The 22,008-nt window shown below is 37.6% G+C and overlaps 1 protein-coding gene across 1 annotated transcript in view; it reads right to left on the bottom strand.

Annotated features, from left to right (window-relative positions):
• The window catches only part of MCCB (3-methylcrotonyl-CoA carboxylase), a 180,346-nt gene that overhangs the window by 44,227 nt on the left and 114,111 nt on the right, over window positions 1-22,008 (bottom strand). Inside the window, exons 7-8 of the mRNA XM_089807641.1 lie at window positions 1,801-1,875; window positions 279-410 (exon numbers count right to left, since the gene is read on the bottom strand). Coding sequence (XP_089663767.1) covers window positions 279-410; window positions 1,801-1,875 — 207 coding nt within the window. The remainder of the gene's footprint in view (window positions 1-278; window positions 411-1,800; window positions 1,876-22,008) is intronic.

The following is a 22,008-nucleotide window of genomic DNA, read 5'->3' as shown; positions in this document are numbered from 1 at the left end:
TGCAGGGATAAAAGCTTTATTTTGACACAATTGATGAGTCAACAGAAAGAATATGCATATGTTTCCTATTGTAAAAGCATTTGAAGCTGCTACCCACCTGTATTATTACTGATTATAGAAGTCTAACTTAATTGTATATTGAAAGCAGACATATGAAGTGATGATCTTATCATCCTAGAATGTCTTGATGAACTTGTAAAGAGAAGGGTGTAAGATGATTAGATGGCTCTAAAATTTAAATCTTTCATTGAAATAAGGAATAATGAAATTGAACAAACCTGGGCTCCACCCATCACAGAAATTCTGGCAGTAGGCCAAAGAAACAAAAAATTTGGACTGTATGCACGTCCACACATTCCATAGTTCCCAGCACCAAAGCTTCCTCCAACTATAACTGTAATTTTGGGAACCTGTATGCAAAAATTGGTATAGGGAAATCATATATTCCTTTGCACAGTCAAAAGCATGCTAAAAAAAGCTAAAAGGAAAGAAATCGAAACTGATAATAAATATAGTGAAAAAAAACATAGTATTTGCTTAAAATTTAAAAAAGAAGAAAAATTGAATATTTAAAGATAAATCTTATTGCAACTGAGAAAAATAATAACTGGGCATATGTTAAAATTTTTATCAAAGAATGCCAGCTTATCTATACTACTATCTAAAAAGCACCTCATTAGAAGAACATTTTATAAAACCTGTATTTGTTTTTTATTACATGTTAAAACAGAGAATCCAATAGGTGTTTGTTTGTCCAATTAAGGGATTGATTTCATTAGTTTATAAAACATAGATTATTCTTGGTAGTAACCACATTTTGAAGGTAATTTAGTAAAGGGAATTTCTAAATCATCCATGCCAAAAACCTGTCTAAGAATGTTTGTGAGCTATTCACACCTCATTGCTCCTCAAATTCAAGGTTGTGCCCAAGGGTCGTATATTTACATTCATATGTATATCAGATACCACATGAACATTTATATTATCTTCATTCAATTGCTATATAGATAAAAAGAAATAAATGTTAATGTAATACTAGACAGAAAAAATTTACTTAAGCAGCTGTCTATTGGGCTATTTGATATTTTTTTTTATTGCTATTAAAGAAGCAAGATTCTACGTAACCTATGCCAATGTCATAAGTGGAGCATGGAAAGGAATATTAGATCAGTTACCATGGTGATTAGACTCATATTTAGCACTGACCAAATTTCAGTTTTAAGATTTTGATTTATACTAGCATTTCTTAACTTTTGAAATAACCAATGACACTGATATAAATGGGATTTATATGCACTGCAAATTGATCCTACTCATATACAAACTGCAATAAACAATAAAATAAATGACTAACATGTGATTTGATGAAATAAATGTCTGAGACTAACTTGAGCTAATGGCCTTGCTATCAGAGAAACAAGATTCCATGTAAGCTAACTAAATATTGAAGGTGGAAAGTTAACTTAGGCTAATAATAGGGATATTATTTGCTTTAGCTATATTTCAACTTCAATGTTTTTAATTAAACACTAATTCAATTAACTTCTATAATAACCCGTGACACTGAAAACAGATGACAGTTTGCAAAATAATCCTCATACACATCCTACAATATACCATAATATAAATGACTTGCATGTGATTAAACAAACTAGGGTCCTTTATTGCTTATATCAACAAGAATATTGAATCTTTTTGAATGGGATATCGGTCATTTATTTTGATGTATAATGTATCCTCGACACAAGTAAATATAATTCCTGCAACTGATGAACCAAAATAATAGAAATAGAAGATGACCTTTGCACAGGATACTGCCATCACCATTTTCGCTCCTGCCTTGGCGATTCCACTGGCCTCTGATTTTGAACCAACCTACAAAACAGTAAGATCTAGTTAAACAAAGATTAGCAATATCTACTTTCTTACAAAATGCATCAAATCATAAGTTACTTAACAAAACACTAAAAATATTCAACTATAATGGCAGAAAATCTGGACTCTAATGGAATTCTTCTTTGGCAGTGCCAGACATATATTACCTCTGAGAATGAAGCACGGAAAGAATTCAAGATGCTCATCCTAGAAAGGATAATTAACCAGACAAAATTTTGTCCATATCCTACTCCAATCCATTGCCTTATCTATCAAACATGGGCCATTTAATATTTCACCTTTTCCCTCCCAACATCAAGTACATAGATATCATGCTATCCATATATTTCAAGAAACTAATTGATCAAAAATAGAAAATTGTGTGCTAAGCTTATACTTTGTTGAAAATTAGGTAACTGAAATAGATTGGAAGAAAACCTCATTTACAAAAATTTGTCCTCTCATCCATCATATAGGATCAAGAGAAGTCATGCAGAAAATTCAAGCAAGATACGATTTTTCTAACTCAAATCAAAACATTATCAATGGATACACTAGAAGCAGTCCTGCTCTGCATACAGAAGGTTGCATAATTGGTAGCAAATGTTGCATAATTGTCATAAGCAGTCCCACGAAGAGCATAGTTGTGTTACTATCACCAGCAGTCATACCCAAATGTGAAAAGACCCCAATAACAAGTAATGATGCATGTTTAACTTCTTGACGATTCAGGCTGCTTTGGTGTATGGAGCACCCCCAACACCTATCTAAGTAAGAAACAAGGAATAGGGATGAAGAATGAATGGGATCTATGATACTAATTTAGCTGCAGAGAGTGGGGGAATAATTAGTGCGAGCAGTATGTTTTGGTTTCTATTAATACTTGAGCTCTTTGTAAGATGCCAATATGCAGCAAAAGAAATAAGCCTGTGCGCTTAGAAGAGAAGAAAGGAAGGAATCTTAAACTAATAGTAATTACATACTCCATTTCATGAGCTCTTTCTAAAGGTCCTATTCTTGAAAGAAGATGGTAAACCATTGACACTACCCTCAAACTAGAAGGCAGTGACTCCTCTAGCTCAACATCATCATCTCCATTATGTCCACCAGTCCAACACTGACTGCTTCTAGTACAAACTCTCTGCTTCGCTATCAAAATCAGCAATCGCATTCTCCTCTAAGATGGAAGTGTCCTCATTCCACACAGTCAAGTCACTATATACCCATAAACAAACTCCAGTTGTGCTCACATCTAGAAGCAAATAAGGTTGAGACAAAATATGGAGGGCTAGTTTTTTAAAGATTTTGGAATACTTTTGCCACTATCTTCCCACCAAGTAGCTACAAAGAGGACATTCTAAAAAAAATGCCAACCGAATTTCTTAGGAAAAATACTGATTTTGTTTCAACTCCTGCCCTTTGCCAGCAATTCAATATAGAAGTATGAAATTTTTTGGGTTTTTGGCATATATGAACTTTTTTGTATTTTGATATTTCTTATTTGTTTTATTTTGCAAGTCTATGATATTCAAATGCAATGCTAGAACGAAATTAGGGAAAATGCTTGAAACCAATTAACTACAACAAATAATTCTAAATGAAACCAAATTCTTATCTTTCTTGTTCAAATCAAATAATTGCCAGCAATCTGTACCAGTGTCGTACAGCCAGACATGAGAGAAGTCAGCAATAAATAAAATACTCACAGGCAATCTGACAGGGATATATGTGTGATCCGATCTAAAGCAATACAATGCAAGGCTGATTGATTTTTGTTCCCTGTCTGCTCCTACTGATTCCAATGTCCAACAAGGGAAAAAGGTAAGCTGCCTAGTAACTGTACAGCTGGTAATGAAGCCTGCCGATGACTGGTTCACTGCCACAGTAATCAAATTTGCAAGTGTATGAAGCAAATTTCTGCACAGAACTGCCTTTCAAACCCTCACACCAACCTATGAAACTTCCTAGGGTTTTGAGCCTTCATTTTTTATTTAATATTATTCCGTCTCCTACGGAATCAAAGCATGATGCTTATTTCTTGATTAGAAAAGTGGCCCCCACTTTGTAACAACTTATAATCATCAATTCCTAAGGAAGAGGGTCAGGAACTTAATATAATTTGTTTTTAAAGTGATTATAATAATACACTATTATTTTTTATTTATATCCCAACTTAGGAAATATTTAAATACTTCTCAATATATTCATAAAGTGCCCTTCTAGACTCAAAACTGGAATATGACTGAAGCCACCTAATCACTGATGATGTCTGAGTGCAAACCTACAGACAGTTCCCCCTAAAAAATAGGGATCCGCCCTAACAACTTTTCTGCTCTATGGTCCTCCAGGTAGTCAACCAGTCAACTAATGTACCTCACTAAAAATTACGACCCTTCCCTAAAATTTAGCTGATAGTCTCAAATCATACAAAATAGTTTCGAATAAAATAGGGATCCCTCCTAAAAATTAGTAACTTCCATCTGAATGTCTGAAACGGCTCGTAGAGCCCCTATGCAAACAAAGCTCCATGACCCTATTACAGAGTCCCCTGCCTATACTGTTAACCTAGGGGAACGCCAATGAAAGGTCAACTTCTGCCCATCTGCACATCACCTAGGAAGAGGACATTACAGTCCTCACTTCCCATAGATTGCTTGTTCACAAGCAATGCATCACTGTACCATTACAATCCCATACTAACTGTGGGTAGAATAGTGATTTCTCCCAGTGCTCCATTCTGATATAAATGTCATGTGCCCTCAATACCTGACACAACTCGATATTGTTTTTAAGTGCAAATGCAACATTGAAGCCAATGCTCAGATCACAAATCAAGGTATAGTCCTTGTGGTATGAAATATAGAAGTATAACACATCATAAATATAAAGTAACCATCTTTGTATGCAAAATATCCAAATAATGTGAGAATGAACTCCCACATGCCAAGAAATCCACACAAATGGCCATCTTGCCTCACTGTCATAACTAAGACCAACAACACAAATGATAACAAACTTGTCATCAAACTAGTGACAATCCAAGGAAATCATCCCATACTATGTCTCTATCCAAAAGATATACTGCTCAGTACTCACATACTAATGAATCACTAAAGTAGTCAATGCCAGCTCTAAGAATGCTATATGATTCCGACTAGACAACCACTAATCCATATGTAGTCAAACAATATGAATCACCGATCAACAAAGATATTGTTGTCTTATCAAGAGTAATAGGTGATGTCGTCAGTAAATAGTGTATCAGGATGTATCCGTTAGTGTATTGGGTGCATCCCGTTAGTGCATCGGGTGCATCCCGTAAGTGTATCAGGATGTATCTCGTTAGTGTATCAGGATGCATTCCATTAGTGTATCGGGATGTATGTCGTCAGTATTTTCCGACATGGTGTGTATCGGGAAGGTTCTACTATTGTAGCCGACATGTTGTATGTGGCTGACGGACACCTTTGGGAAGGTTCCTCGGAGAGTATTTATATCCCCCTTCAGGATTGTTATAATCATCATATCATCAGAAGCATAATGTAATATCTTGGCATATGTGAATATAGTTCTGTTATTCTTATCCGCTATTTTGTTCCATTGTCTGTATGCATTATCTTCTTTACCCAGTACGGTAAACATTTGGCGCCGTTACCCGATGGACCTGGCAAGGCAGGAGAATGAAGCGTAATGCTGAATCAGCTGAACAAGAATAAGAACAAGCTAAAGGACAATGACGAAATACGCACAGCACACGGAGATCTAATTTTGGCGCAGCAAGCCAAACGCAGAAGGAGGTTCCAAAAGATTGCTACCGACGGTCGCAGAAGTGCAGAAGCATTGTTGGAGGAGACTCAACAGCAGGTGGAGTTGGTGGAAAAAGCACGGGAGGAGTTTTTGAATTGGTGTTCGCCTAGGGAAGAGAATCCAAACGAAAGAGAATCGACTCGCATGGCTCAAAGTGTCGAAGGAGCAAGAGCGTGGAGTGAACTCTTTGTCCACAATACACTTCTAGAAGGAACAGATTCGCTTAACGGAGACCCTTCTTCACCAAATAGCACAGCTATCGGGATACCAAGCTTCAGTGTCAAGATACCAAGCACCAATGTCGAGATACCAAGTGTGAGCATCAGGGTACCAAGCGTCAGCATCGGGATACCAAGTGTCGGTGTCGGGATGGCAAGACCAAAGGAAAAGTTACCCAAATTTGATGGTGATGAAGCAGCTGATCCCATTCGACATTGTAAAACTTGTGAAACGATTTGGAGGGCCAATGGCATAACAAATACAAACGAATGGGTGAGGCAATTTCCGGCAACCCTAAGGGGGGTAGCAATTGATTGGTTTACTGGTACCGATCCACAAAAGTCAAGCAGTTTGGATGACATTAAAAAGGAGTTTTTCGCAAAATTTCAACTTTTGCGCGACGATAATGAAATTGTGGTGGAAATATTCAATACTAAGCAGGGGAAGAATGAAACAGTCCGAGTCTTCTCAAGGAAGTTGAAGGACTTGATAAATAAGATGGAGAATAAGCCGGCTGATGGGTTACAGAAACAATGGTTCATTGAAGGCCTTCAACTGAAGTTGCGAAAGAAGATGAAGATCGTGCCGCCATCAACATACAATGAAGTGTACAACCGGGCAATGAAACTAGAAAGTGAGCAGAAGACCAAGAAGAAGAATAGTTCATCCGATTCAGATGACGACACATCTTCAAAAGAAGATAGCAGCGATGATGAAGGCAGCAGCAAGAAGGTCTGTGCCCTCTAGAAGGACATGATTCGGATGATGGAGTTCAAGAACATGAACAAGGAGAATAAGGGCAATGAGCTATGGTGCATAGAGTGCAAGAAAGAAGGCCATACGAAAGGATCCTGCCCGAAAGACCAATTTTGTGAGATTTGCCAGATCATGGGACATTCGATAAAGGAATGCCCTTTCAACCCAAAAACAAGAACACCGCAGCAAGTGTTCCTCACATAGGAAGCGTCCGCGTCCGGAGGGAGCAGGAACAACAGTACAGAGGGTGCCACATCGGGAGGATATAAAAATAATCGGCACGGCCAAAACAACAATGGCGGGAGGAGTCGAATCCAGTATGATGCGAATGGCCGGCCGATAGTTCAATGCCGCGCATGCAATCTGTGGGGTCACTTCGCCCAAGAGTGCACAACAGCGAACACACCAAAGTTGTTATGCCGATGGTGTGGACCTAGCAATCATGACGATGTTAAGTGCCCGAAGTTGGGAGTAAACTTGATCACCGTCGGGATGGACGAAGAAGAGGTTCTGGCCATCACTCGGAAGCAAGCAAAAGTGTACCCTGATCCGGCAAAAGAAAAGCAGAGACTAGAGGAAGCGCGAGCAGAGATCCAGAAAGCAACGTAGGTAGAAAGGATACGACTGGTACCTCCGCACGAAACTGCACAGAAGAAAACATCGTACGGCAAATATTACAAACCGAGGTAACCATCAAGATAAAAGATATGTTGCTCACTATGCCTCAACTCCGTATGGCACTCACGAATATAGCTCCAACTGTTAAGCTACCAACCGAACAGGGAAGGGAGAAACAAAGTGGCGCAAGTGCGGAAGACCTGATGCTGTTAGCCCTTTCATCTGGACGCCATCTGGCAGTTGTCGAAATGGGCATTCTCGGGACTGTACTGATGGACACAATTGTGGACAGAGGGTTCGGTGTCAATGTGCTACCAGAAGATACCTAGAGAAGGTTGGGACTGCCAAGATTGTGGCCACCTACGTTCCAGCTGCTAATAGCCGATCAACATGGAATCAAGCCATTGGGAGTCCTGACAGCACAACCTGTGACGATTGGAACACAGTCGTTCCTGCTCGACTTCGTCCTCATTCTGCTGAAGAGGAGAGGGTACGACACTATTCTAGGCCGTGGATGGCTAGTGCAAGCAAGGGTCAAGCATGACTGGAAGAAGAATACTCTCTCAATGTTGCGCGGAGGCAGAAGATTCATAATTGACCTGCACACACAAATGGTAGGTAAGGATGCAACATCGTCAAACTCAGAAGGTGAAAGCGAGAATGATGATGAGGGGAAGAAGAGAATGGAACTTGATAAAGAGGGAGTATTGAGACTGGAAGGAGGGTCAAGTGAGGACAATCTAGACTCATTGAATGGCCTTTTTCACTGGCAGATGGAGGATTATGAGTTCTTTCCGAGCTGTAATATGTTAAGGGTCGACGAAGGTAAGAAAGAAGAAGGAAATGAATGTCCGAAGGAATATAGAGAAGCGGAAGAAGGAAAGGTTGTTATGGCTGACGTTGAAGAGAACACACAGTACAAACCTAGAAGAAGGAAAGATTCCATCACACGACCCCACAGAAAGAAAGTGTTATGTCGAACCACAGATATAGCAGAAAAGTGTCGGCAGCAAGGAAGACACTTCATATGGTCTACACAGGAAACAAGGAGGAAGGGTTCAATAAAAGTTGCAGCAGTACGGAGTAGAGGTGTTATTGACAGCCAGAAGGGGCAGCTGACAAAGTTCACGCTAACAAGCTTCGAGAACAAATTGGGCGATATGGAAAACTGGATGGAGAGATCATGTACCTTAAATAAACTTGATGAGCAACAATCGCAGGTACAGTGAGCTACGGAGGTGACAGAATAGGCATAGAGCATGGCACGATAAGCACTTGAAACTGAACAGGTTTCAACTCGAACAGTGAGTGTTGAAGTACAACGGCCAAAATGAGATCAAACTAGGCAAGCTCAGCGTCAAATGGGTAGGACCATACAAGATATTGGAAGTTGGTGATAATGGAGCGATGAAGTTATGGATGCTAGACGGAAAGGAAGTGGCCGACGCAATAAATAGGTCAAAGTCGAATATCTACCATGATAACGCACCTTCGTGGACGAACAACTGAGAAAAGAACAACTGTAAATACTGCATATATGTAAATATTGTAGATATGTAAGATAAGTAAGGGCAGAGTTGATCCAAAAAAATTTATAAAAATAAATAAATAAAAATAAAAATAAAAACAAAAAGGTAAAAAGAAAAAGAGAGGAAAGAAAAGCACCGTATGGTCAAGTGACCATACGGCATGGTGAATAAGCAATGATCACCGTACGATGTAATGGTTCATCACCGTACGGCATAACAATTACATCATCGTACGGCATCAAAGTTGCACCCACCGTACAACCAGTATTGACTAAGTTGATCACCGTGCGATATAAGTATATCACCATACGGGAAACTTTACAAATCTTTGGTTACACAGAGAATACCGTACGGCATCCCCAGGTGAAGCACCGTATGGCGTAATGGACAAGACACACATACCGTATGGCAGTTTATAATAAGTATCAATCGTACGGCATTTGCAAGGAAAAAACCATACCCCTTCAGAAGTTGCACACCGTACGGCTTGAGACCAATCAGCAATATCACCGTACGGACATTGAGCCAACATAAGCAATATAAGGAGGATATACAAGTCAAGTCCGGAAGTATCCTGCATTCATTCTAAGGCATTCAAATTGACAGAGAGCATTCGTCTGGAGGAATCAAACCTGATTACACCATACGGCTTGGAGATAGGCTCTTTTGGCACCGTACGGCTTGACTAGACACCCCTACCGTATGGTTCTCTAGGAACTAATTCAGCGTACGGTGTTAGAGTTTCTTAAACAAACATGTTGTACGGCGGCAAAGGCATAATTGCATATAGTAGATGATATGCACAGGGAGAGCCATAGCAGGAAGGAGCTTAGCGTCTGGTAAATCTAGTGTAGAGGATTGTTCAGGGAAAGCATAAGCCAAGGTATGCATTAGGCGTCTATTGGAAGGCGCCCAACTGGATTGAGAATGAAGTCTGGAAGTTGCGAATTAGTGCAATAAGGAAGGCAAGTAGAGGAGCCAATGTCCAAAAACTGATACAAAAGAAATGGAGGAAAGAAGGCTCATGATCAGAAAGAAGCTAAGTGTTAGGAGGTTGCATTGATGCTGAAGGAAGTAGTGGAAGAGAACTCTCAGATCAGAGCTGATTTGCAGGTCCAAACAGATTAGGTGTATCAGCTTCGACGCAGCCGGTCTTCGCAGTCAAAGACGCAGCCTTCGGGTTCATGATGTATAAGTCCATGTTGTTTTGTTGTTTTATGAATAATATAGTTAGTTGTTGGGTTTTTGTTGTATCATCGTCGGGAGACGACTTTTCTTTTTGGGGGGGATGATGTTGTCAGTAAATAGTGTATCAGGATGTATCCATTAGTGTATCGGGTGCATCCCATTAGTGTGTCAGGGTGCATCCCATTAGTGTGTTGGGTGCATCCTGTTAGTGTATCAGGATGCATTCCGTTAGTGTATCGGGATGTATCCTGTTAGTGTATCAAGATGCATTCCGTTAGTGTATTGGGATGTATGTCGTCGATATCGACCGATAGGGTATGTATCGGGAAGGTTCTACTATTGTAGCCGGCATGTTGTATGTGGCCGACGGACACCTTCGGGAAGGTTCCTCGGATAGTATTTATATCCCCCTTCGGGATCGTTGTAATCATCATATCATCAGAAGCATAATGTAATATCTTGGCGTATGCGAATATAGTTCTGCTATTCTGTTCCATTGTCTGTATGCATTATTTTTTTTATCCAGTATGGTAAATAGGTGATACTGCCAAAGATGAGCTACCGATATCTTCAATGCTTGTCATCAACTCATGAGTGGCTGGCCCACTAGGATTGTTGTCAATAAAATCACCATTATCATCAAGAAAGTGATCAACAACTAAATTTTCTGAATGGGCTATTCTCTGCTAAGCATCATGTAAATAGTGGTGGTTTTCACAAATATTTTGAAGACAAGTTAGGCTTGATGGGCCAATAGCTTGGATTGTCTTGCCCTTTCTATCCAATCCTCATTAAGTTTTTGAGACTGCTCTAGCTCAGCTTCTCTAGAGTGTCTAAAAACAGTCTTACAATGGATGTGTCTTGAATTTATCATGCCCAATGCTTACATCTTGTGTGTCATTGGCGGAAGAGTATATTACTCACTTCCATATGATAAAAGGCTGCAATGTCATGAAAAATTAAGGATTTATTACTGTTGCTTGGAATCAGAAAATTAGGACTGATTTCTTCAATTTCTTCACCTTTATCCATGTCTTTCAGAGTCCCAAAGTCAAGACAAGCAAATATACTCTTAGCTGTCACACTTTCAGTTTCATTGATCAGTGCCTTAAGCATATGATATGTTTACCCATGTCAGAAAACTCTTTATTCTGTTGAAATCTCATACATACCACCCAAGAGACTTCAATCATTGCATACCAAGTACCACATTCGTACCTCCACCAATACCAACAACAAAATAATCACCTGTGCAAGAATAATTCCCAATTCAAAAGATAATTGTGGCATCCTTCTTGTGCAGCCCATTGTGGAACCATCCACTAGCATGACAAGGAATCCATCAAATTTATTTTCTTCCAATCCCTTATAGACAACACAACGCTCATTTTTAAAACTATGAGTAGCGCCACTATCTACCAAGCATAGAGCCTGTAGGTCCTTGACAATTTCTTCTAACATAAAAGCTTGATACCCAGGAACAGAAAAAATAGTAGAAATGGCACCACATACAGCATCATATGCCTCAACATCATCATCATTATTGGCCTCAGAATTTATATCTGGAATATGCACATCCTTCATGTAACATCCAGTTTTCCCGAATCTAAATTAACATCTAACATACTCAAAGAATACAGTTATTACTTCGTTTCTTACGAATACAGTTATATCATTCATGTTCATGTGAATAAGATTTATTGTTAACATAAATTAGACAAAACTTCTTAACTAAAAACTTGAAATACCATCAAATGAAATTACTACAAAAATTGAGAACCACATACCTCGGAAAACTAAGATCGAAATCAAACTAGGGATGCTTCTACAACCACCCGGGTTAGTCCACAAATACAATATAATTACACATGACAACTATCATCTGAAAACCGCTATAACAAAATCAAATGATGATCACAATTATATACCACTATATTTAAAATTAGGGCATCATATACCACTATAATAATTATAGCATCGTTTACCATAGGTTCATTTAGGGCTTCTGATACCACTGATTTAAATAGGGCTTCCACTACCACGGATTCAATTAGGGCTTCTGATACCACTAATTCAAATAGGGCTTCCGCTACTACGGATTCAATTAGGGCTTTTGATACCACTGATTCAAATAGGGCTTCCGCTACCACGGTTTCATTTTAGGGTTTCAGCTATCACTCAATCAATTAGGGCTTCAGATTCTTTTCCTTCCAATTACTTAACTGTGATAGTAACTCAAGATTAGAAATATACTTATATTCAATATTCATATAATTGAAAAACAATCCATGAATCTATCTTTTGCATCTAGGTGTAAAATAACGGTAACAATGAATTAACTCAATTTAATCTTACCTCCTCAAAAATTAAAGTGATAATACCTGTTTCCGATAAACAACTGAATGCATAGCTTATCTCTGTCTGACGCTTGACTGACATCTTAGAGAGAGGTGAAACATTGTCAGGGGTTTAACCACCCAACATCGGACCAAATCTTATCCCCACACAATCTTTGACGAGAAAGGCCCTCCCTACCCAGAACAGACAAGGATCATCTTGCCATCCACTGAGCTTCCTGGTATTTATTCACACCACAAGACTTGACATCAAGAGTTACAACAACAGGATCAAGTATGAGCTATTAAATATTCATTATTCAAATCTGGTTTCTTGATTGTTTACAGATTAAATCTTCACTTCTTCACCATTCATTGGCCTCTCTGCTAAGTGAATCCCTCAGCGTTCAGAATCCATGAGTATTCATAAATGCATGGTCTTTGATGTTGGTTCATTCATACATTCAAGTTTTTACAGTTATCATTTGAATTTCCATAATTGATGTTAATCTTAAGGATATTTGATGACGGTCTATAATGAACTCTATATTAAGCTGGAAACCAACAGCAAGGTATTATAAACTAATCTCAACCTAGCAATGTATAACTGGCTATAGTTGAATATTCAATTCAGGAAAAAAAGAAGTTATGAATATGAAAACGGATTTGCATGATTATCAGCTCTATCAATAGTATTCAACAGCAATCAAGAAGGATGAACTATGAATCATAAATGCATTTGATATATTACTTATAGTTTCCATCTTCCAAATTCCTAATGGAGACAATCTCAGAGTTATTAGTAAAGCAGGTGACATGATATCAGAACCCTATGAAGTTCTGACTAAGGAAGCTATGTTTTTTAATAATGCATATTCCATTCAGACCAGTAATTAATTCCAACAGCAGTATTATCATTAGTAAGGGAAGATGTACAAAACAAAGCACAAAATGAACACACCAATCATGGAAAGGAAAAATTGGTATTGCTTTGACTTAGATATCAATAGTGGAACCAAATCATTAAATACAATAGCCAACAGAGATAGTATTGAAAATTATTGAACATCAGTACTAGTGCAATATGGAGACATTTCCTAATCTCCAACTACAAACAATCTAGCATCAAAACTAAATGAATTTGTTAACAGATAAATCCCTGTGGTGTGAACGCATAGCACTCACCATACCCGTAGCCTAGTTTACAAAGATGCAGCGAACTGAAGTGAGAACAAACCCGATAGTCGTTCCCATTGATATCCAGCAGCAACAATTTGGTATTGCTTCCTCAGCAAACAGAAAGCATGCACGACACCGATGCCATTAATATGGGATGCTACGCTAACAAGTATATAATCTAGCATTCCCTCAATAGTAGAAACCATGGATGTTATATTGATGAAAGAAAATCGAAACATGAGTGAAGGTAATTTTCATTTTTACCGCTAAAAAGGCTAAACATTTATGTTGGCGTTCTATATCCCTTGGCTCTACTCACGGCTTCCAATATAAGGAACTACCCGTGACTTCTTGGCTTCCAAAACATAAAAGATGTAAAACCATTCGAATTCCCAATTAATAAATCGACTATGAAGAGAGAAAAGAATAAAAGCAAATAAGAAGTTGGAAAGAAGAATTGGACGATTATAATTTGAAAATTATAATAATTCAATTATTATAGTTCGAACATTATTATAATGTACAACTAAACATCACTCTATTAAATTATTAAATGATAATGGTGCCAAATCATTTTTATATTTAAATGCACGTAATTAAATATTTATTAAAATAATATGATGAAAGATAAATTAAAATCCTTTGAGATACTTTATATACTTTAACCCAATTATTTTAATTTAATTATTTATTTAAATAACTCATTTGGGTCCCATATATGTATCATGTTTCAAGTCGCTAGGTCCTCTACCCATCTGCCCAATGATGGTGATGCTCCTGCCTAATTCTTTTCTGACAATGCTTTCACCCCTTCGACGTGTTTCCTGCAAGGAAATCCCCTACAGTTAATTTATATTATCATAATAAATTATTTAATCATAATTAATCATAATGGTTAACCATCTTCTCAATTCCATGAATTTGTGATTAACGATCAACTAGCATGTTATCTTCACTTGAAATCATAACGACTAACTATCTTACCATTTTGCCAGATTATAACAAATTAAACTGCCAACTGACTTCATGTGAACCCCAACGGCTATATTTCAAAAGGTCAAAAATTGGGATGTAACACGTCACATCTAAATGATCCTCTTTGAGATGCACCTGCCTTTCCCAAAGCATTTGTTTCTTGGATCCCAAGGCTCCTTACATGAGAAACACAACTTCCCCCTTAATTCATTAATTAATTGTGTTTCTCTCGCTCTATCCTAGGAGGTGGTGGTGTATTCTTAGGTTATGTAGAGGTCCTACAAGATAGCTCTATGCTCCTAGAAGGCTTCTTATCCTGCTGATAAGAAGTAGGTGTTGATGATGTGTCAACCTCAAATGTAGTCTATATAGCCTCCTCTAAGGTCTTGGGCTTAAAATCCCTAACGAAACCTTGCAATCTCTCATGCAACCCCTAAATAAATATCATTACTACATGTCTAGTTCACATCTCTAAAAAAATAACAACAATAAATTGAAACTCATTAATGCAAGTCTCAATATGTCGTCTATCTCATTAATGTTAGGTCTCGATATAGCTCCAAACCCTTCAGATCAAATCTAGAAATAAACTCTTTTGTAAGCTCTTTGTAAGAATGTATAAGCCCATGGTTTTGGGTGACCAAACCATGATGCCACTAGTCATACACAACATCCTCCAAGTGTACCACAACAAACCGAATGCCCTTCTGCTCAAGCATAGGCTTAAGTAATAGGTATATATCAAGTTTGTGCACCCAAGCCGTTGCTCTAATCTTTTGACTACCATCAAAAGGAGATAATGTAAGTGTGTTGGTTGCTTGCTTAAGATCCCCATTCTACTTTTCTCTAGGCCTTCTATCTCCCGTAGGCATCAAGCTATCTCTACGATGCTCACAATACTAGGGTAGTGGGAAAGCATCTCTTAACGTGTTGTAAAAGGGCTCACCACTCATGAATAACTTCCATGATTGTATCCTAGAATCTAGCACCCTCCAATGCATCTATCAATGCCTACTCCTCTCTGGCAGGGAAGTGTAGTTGTAAAGGCCTATCAGCCATACATATGCATGTCTTGTCCTATACAGGAAAACCTAATATTGTCACCCAAGGAAGGAGCTCTACTACTCCCATAACTACTTGCAAATAAAACAAACATACTCCCTCTGTCTCGTCTACCACATCTACCTCTATGCCAACCCAAGTCCAACTGATCAATGGTATCCTATAACCTCTCTAATGCATGCACAATCTGTGGTTGTGTGTTTGTGAGAATCTTAACAACTCTTGATCAAAGTCCTCCTGCTAATTCCAGAATATAAGAATGCAATAATTAGAAATACAATAACAGATGATACAAATATTATTCTGGGAAAACCCTCCTCGAGGGGAAAACCCAGCCACACCTGAAATATAATTCCTTTATTACATACTCAACATAATTACAATATTATCACCCTTATGATTGATATCTCTCAACAGTCAATCGTTGAGCCTTCTTTATACACTAAGAAATGGTCCATTCCTATGGCCCCCCTCTATAACATGTGTTCTACACTGCAGTATCATGTCATCAACCATTATTTTTTTTATTAATGTACATTATTTACTAATCAATTCGAGATTTTGATCATGTCCAATCATGTCATTTTTCATAATTGATCATCAATTAATTCATTCATCTCAGGGTAAATAATCATTAATTTATCCCCTACTCCTAAGTTTTGATAAATAAATGTTATTTATTCCTTTTACCCATAGTTTCATAATTAATTATTTGGCTAATTATTGATTTATGGAATTTTCATAATTCCTAAATTTTAATTTCCACTTTGTGGGAATAAATGAACTTTCAATTCAAACATTCCCTCTTTTAGCCAAATGGGATTTTATCCCTTGATTTGTGCTTCACCCAATTATCTAGCCACCACTTCCTCTTTTTTAGCCTCCACCTTTCCCTTTTTCTTTTGTCATAAAATTTTCATAGTTTATGGAATTTATCCTTTACCTATTTGTCCTATTTTATGACAATTTTCTTTTATCATAACTGTCTAGTTTATGACAATTTTCTTTTTTCCTTTTGTCATATTTGTCATAGTTTATGACAAATTCCCATTTTAATCTCTTTCATTTCTAACTGTCGATTCAACTTGTTACAAGTTGTAATTAAATATGACCAAATTTCCTCTTTCAAATTTGTCACTTGCAATAGTCCATTACATTTGCCTTTTTGTGCACTTAATTGCTAATTTGAATGTCCTCTTGCAAAATTCTATAAATTGAGATCATTTCTCTCATTTTTGTTAACCATCATTTCTTTCAAATCTTCTCATTATCATAATTTCATCTTGCTTTCATATTAAGTGCATTATGTGAATATGGAAGCTACATCAACCTTTTTGGAGAAGAAAGAAAGGGCATAATTGTCAAGTAGAGGGAGTTTGCCTTTAATTTGCATATCTTTTATCTCAATTTCTTTTGTGTTAGGATTAGGATTGTTTATGCATATTTTTAGAATTCGATAGTTTCTCCAAATATCTCCCAAACACAATCAACAAAACAAATGACTCATACACATAAATCTAATGCTCATTATTCATAAACAGAATGATGCTGTAACAAATATTGCACATATTACAGAAGATAACCTTGTTCTTCAGATATGAAAATATCAAAACATCACACACGTTGAAGTTCCTAAGAAAATGTCGATGCCCTTTTTTATCACTCACAATCACACGAAAATAATATGAGCTTTAACTTTTCTGAATGACACATTTTTTTGAAATCACCCAACACATTCAAGGAGTCACCGTCAATGTAATCAAAGAGACATGAAACGTTATCAACACTGGAAGACATGTCATTAATGTACCACATCAGAAGTATGGGCCACATTATCAACACTTGATGCCAAACAAGAGACTCAAAACAAATAACGGCAAAAATAATAAGAACTCTTTCACATATACAATAACATCATCTCCACGCAATGTTAAAGACCAACATGTCGGTGCAAAGAAATTGAATATATTAATGCAATATGGCAACATCTCTCCATAGGCACAAAAGCACAGAAGATAACAGCGTGAAGAGAATAAAAGAACAGGTTGAGCTGAGTAACCATTACATCAAAAGAAGCAAGAACCAAACACGACCAAGAATAACTGCAGACTTGAGCAAAAACTGATCAGATGATCTCTCTTGCAGCTATATGAACTTCAACACTACCTCTTAGCAAAAGAGAGATTATTCAGAAGTCATAGCATGACCACCATGAGGAGTTACAACACAACGTCAAAATAAAATCTCATCACAGATTTTTTGATAAAAATTGTTACCTCAACATTAAAATATTCACCATAGCTACTCTTAGAGGGTGAATCAGGAAAAAAGGTAAATAAAGTCATGGAGTCATACATGAATTTAACCATGGCCAAGTATGTTGTAATGAACTCTCAACATATAACTCTCCAAGAGAGAAAATGAAATCCGAAACGCAAAGCCAAGTATGTTGAAATGAGGTCCTCTCTTATTTTAAACACAACCCAATGACTCTTCACATTCCTTCTTTTTCTTAATTTGCTTTTAAAAATAATACTTCTCCTCACTAAGGAAATAAAGTGCCCATAATTATAAAGTGATATTTAATAATGTGAAATTATTTTATTAAGTCACTTTATTAATTAATCATTTAGATCTTCAAGCATTAAAATCTCTGACTAGATGGACTTGGATATGCATGTGTGATAGCTCGTTGAAAAAATCTCAACAAGACATTCCTAGTCCAACCTTTAAATGCCAAAAATACTAAGCCTGTTGACTTACTAAAAATGGTAAGTGTCTGAAAACCGCGCTGAAGCAAAACCCAATTAGCCAACAACTCAAACCACCTAGGCCAAAACCTCGAAAACAGGACATGACAAGAAATCTGCATCTATATACTAGAACCAAATGCTTGGATCCAAGATCTTCCTTAAAGTCGATGTTTTGTCCAACTGTTATGCTGCACTAGTGTATGCATCTCTTACCCCTGAGTTGTGAAGCAACTCAATATGAACCAAAACACCAATTCACTGAATGTCAAGATCCCAAAATGTCTCAAGTGTATATGTAGTCAGGGCAACTTGCCATGAGCTGCTATCATAAAAGGAAATTGTCTCTATGTAGCTAAGTACCTCGCTCTAGCCATAACTACCTCTAATATCAAGTGATGGCAGAAGCTCAATAGTATACCAATTGTCATCAAGAAAGGAATGCACCAAATCACTTATCCCAACTCCCTGATCCATAACCACCCATATGAATGCTCGACTTGGATTCCAAGTAAAGACCTATGTGATTTCCCTGATATCACTAGCTAACTCCTGTAATACCTATGCCAATGAAGATGGTAATACCTACTAAATTGACAGAATCACCATGCCACCATTTTGGAAATGGTGGAATAATCCAATAGTACGTGTCACAAGGATGGATATCTCAATCGAGAGCAACTCAAAAAAGCCAACTGATCACATCTCCCTCAATTGCAAAAAGGTATATGCCATAAAAACTATCCAAATCTCACACAAACAAGGAATCCATCAAAATCAGCATAGGTCCAAGAAGATCATCAGACTCTTGTCACTCGACTCAAATCGCATCTTCACCAAGCCAGAAGTAGTGAAGCCCTTCAATGGAGCCTGCCCAAGCTATACTAGTAACTTTGTCAATACTCGGGTCCCAAAGCAAACTACCCTCACATCCACCATCCATAAGGAGATACAAACCACCAAAAGGACCTGCAACCCCATAACCGCCTTCAATCTCTACAAGATCCCCATGGATGTGTTGACTCCACAAGTAATCCAATTTGTAGCAACTGACACCATAATCACTCTATCTCTGCCTGAGATCTCTGTGATATAGAAGTAACCAACCCACTCTGATGCATATGAGTATGATGGAAAATTAACTAGTGTCCCTACAAGTAATCTTCCATAATCACGTGAATTGAATACTTGCGGTCTTTCATTCCATCTTCTAAAGATAGTAGACCTTTCTTGAAGTAAACCAGTCACTGGCATGGTTGACCAACAAAATGGTAAGAAGTGAATTCAAGCAGTGAGTAAGTATTAAAGTGTTGTCATTAATTGGCAACCAATTAACAAGAAGACTGAAAAGTTGCAAGAGAATGCAACCACTGGTAGACTAGCATACCGGTCTTGACAGAAGCAAAGACACAATCGAACCTATAATGGGTTGACAGGTGTGGAAGAATAATGGTCACAACTGAGTCACCACTAATGTGACAGAACCAAGAGAAGGTTTGATAGAGACGTGAGATGCATGCAGATAGAAGTGGTGGAAACTACAGAAGGAAGCAAGGACACAAACCTATATGTAGACTTACAAGTGAACATGCAAGCCTACATGTATAGCCACCTACGTATAGATAGTCAGAGGTATTTTGTGACTACGCTCACTATGCATTTCAAATTTCAAACTAATGATTTGAGCAGGATAATTATAGGGCTTTTATCCATGGATTGGACGACTGGATTTAAGGTCACTCATACTTCATTTTGAAGTTGTCATCGTTGTTATTATTGTTGTTTTGATCAGAGATCTATGGAAGGAAGGCAAGAACAAAGATAATTGTAAGTAGCAACAGATTGGTGCTCAAGCACATAAAAGAGCCAGTGAACAAACATCTTCGCTGAGTTAAGTTAGATCAGAGGAAGCAGATCAAAGTATCTTCGTAGAGTATTACAATGGAATTACAAGGCAAGTTGTGCCACATCTTCAGATCTAATATTTAGTTTGTTTTCTTACAGTTGCAACTATTATAAGCCTTTGACATGGCTGACTTGTAATAAGTCTTTGAAATCCTCTAACAAGGTATCTCTCAGAAAGGGATTGAAATCCTCTAACAACGTAGCCATAGCAGGTTGTTGTAATCCTAATAGATTATGTTCATTCCTAATAGGACAAGTTCTCAAAAGGAATAGATGTAAGCCTTTAATAGGGCACCCTTTTACTTGTAACGAAAGGCTAGTCGATATATTACTCCCACCATGGTGTTCACACTCACTCTGGGGATTCCCACAAAAAAGTATTTATGTCATTGATGTACGCGTCTTTGTGTGGTCTTGTATGGTTTTACAACATTGCTTTTGTTATTGATTTGATTACAAAAGAGCTAGTAACGAGGTTTGTGAACAAGATTGTTGCATTAACCAATAGTATTGTACATACTAATTCACCCCCCCCCCCCCCCCCAACGAACCAGTTGGGACCAACAACTGGTATCAGGGTGCAAACCCTAACAGCTTGTGGGAAGATTATATGGAAGCCATGAAATACAAGATGCAACTTGACGAAGCCTTGGGCATTATTGAAGATCTAAAAGACAAGTTAAGAGAATCTTTAGCTAAAAGAAAGAAACTAATGAAGAAGTTTGGAGAAAGCCAAGAGGTAATAGAGAAACTTGAAGAGTAAAGTAGTTTTGAAGAATCGGAGGAAGCAATCTCAAAGCTAATGATTGGAAATGAAAAGTTAACCAAAAAGATCAGAACATTGAAAAAGGAATAAGAACATGTGACATTAAGAATGAGTGAAGCACGAGATGAGATTGGAAATATATCCTTGAAAGAGACCAAGCCTATGAAGAACTCAAAATGGCCTACAAAGTGAAACAACAAGTAGAAGATTTTCTGAAAGCTAAGGAAGAAGAAATGGCCATGATCGAGGAAGAACCCTAGTATATCAAACAAGAAAATTGTGTCTTACAAGAGCATTGTCATGACAAGACTAAGCAATTAGCAGTTCTAAATGAAGAAGCCAAACAACTGGAAGAACAAATTTGCCAATTAAAGGATGAACCGAAAAACACCAACGAAGAAAATGAAGGCCTAAAGAAGTCGAATGAAGCACCAAGAAGCTAGAGGAGCAACTAAAAGCTCAAAGGAAGACCGCAAGCAAAACCAATATAGGATTCGAAGGAATCAACACAATAGAGAAAGGAGAGTCTTCAAGAGTAAAAGACTCAAAATCTACAAAGGAAAAAAGACACCAAAGAGAGGTATGTCATCAAAACCTACTTGTTTTTGTTGTGGTAAAGTAGAACACAAGTCAAATGTATGTTGACACAAGCAAGTAGTACCTAGCAGTCAGCTTGCCCATGGAGGCTACTACAATATTTGTCATCGGTATGGACATAGTGCACATCAGTGCAAAGATTTTGCAAATTAGGCAAGAGTAGAAGGCTTGTTACCATTGTAACAAGTATGGTCATAGTGCCAAAGACTATAGATCAAGAGCTCAATCATATTAATCATCCTCAATAACAAGGAGACACACTAAGAACAAGTGTGTAAGACAAGTTTGCTTTACCTGTGGAAATGTTGGTCATATTGCATCCCACTGCAAACCAAAGACCGATCGGATGAACAACTCTGGACCATGGAACAATAAAAGAATGACATGCTACAAATGTCACAAGACAAGTCATATCACCAAGGACTATTGGGTCAAACAAAAACCCA

Source organism: Cupressus sempervirens, chromosome 10 (assembly GCF_028749045.1).
Source record: "Cupressus sempervirens isolate cs-2001-9-10 chromosome 10, ASM2874904v1, whole genome shotgun sequence".
NCBI classification, from domain to species: Eukaryota; Viridiplantae; Streptophyta; class Pinopsida; order Cupressales; family Cupressaceae; genus Cupressus; species Cupressus sempervirens.
The sequence above is the reverse complement of the archived record's forward strand: the minus strand, read 5'-3'. Positions and strand labels throughout refer to the sequence as shown.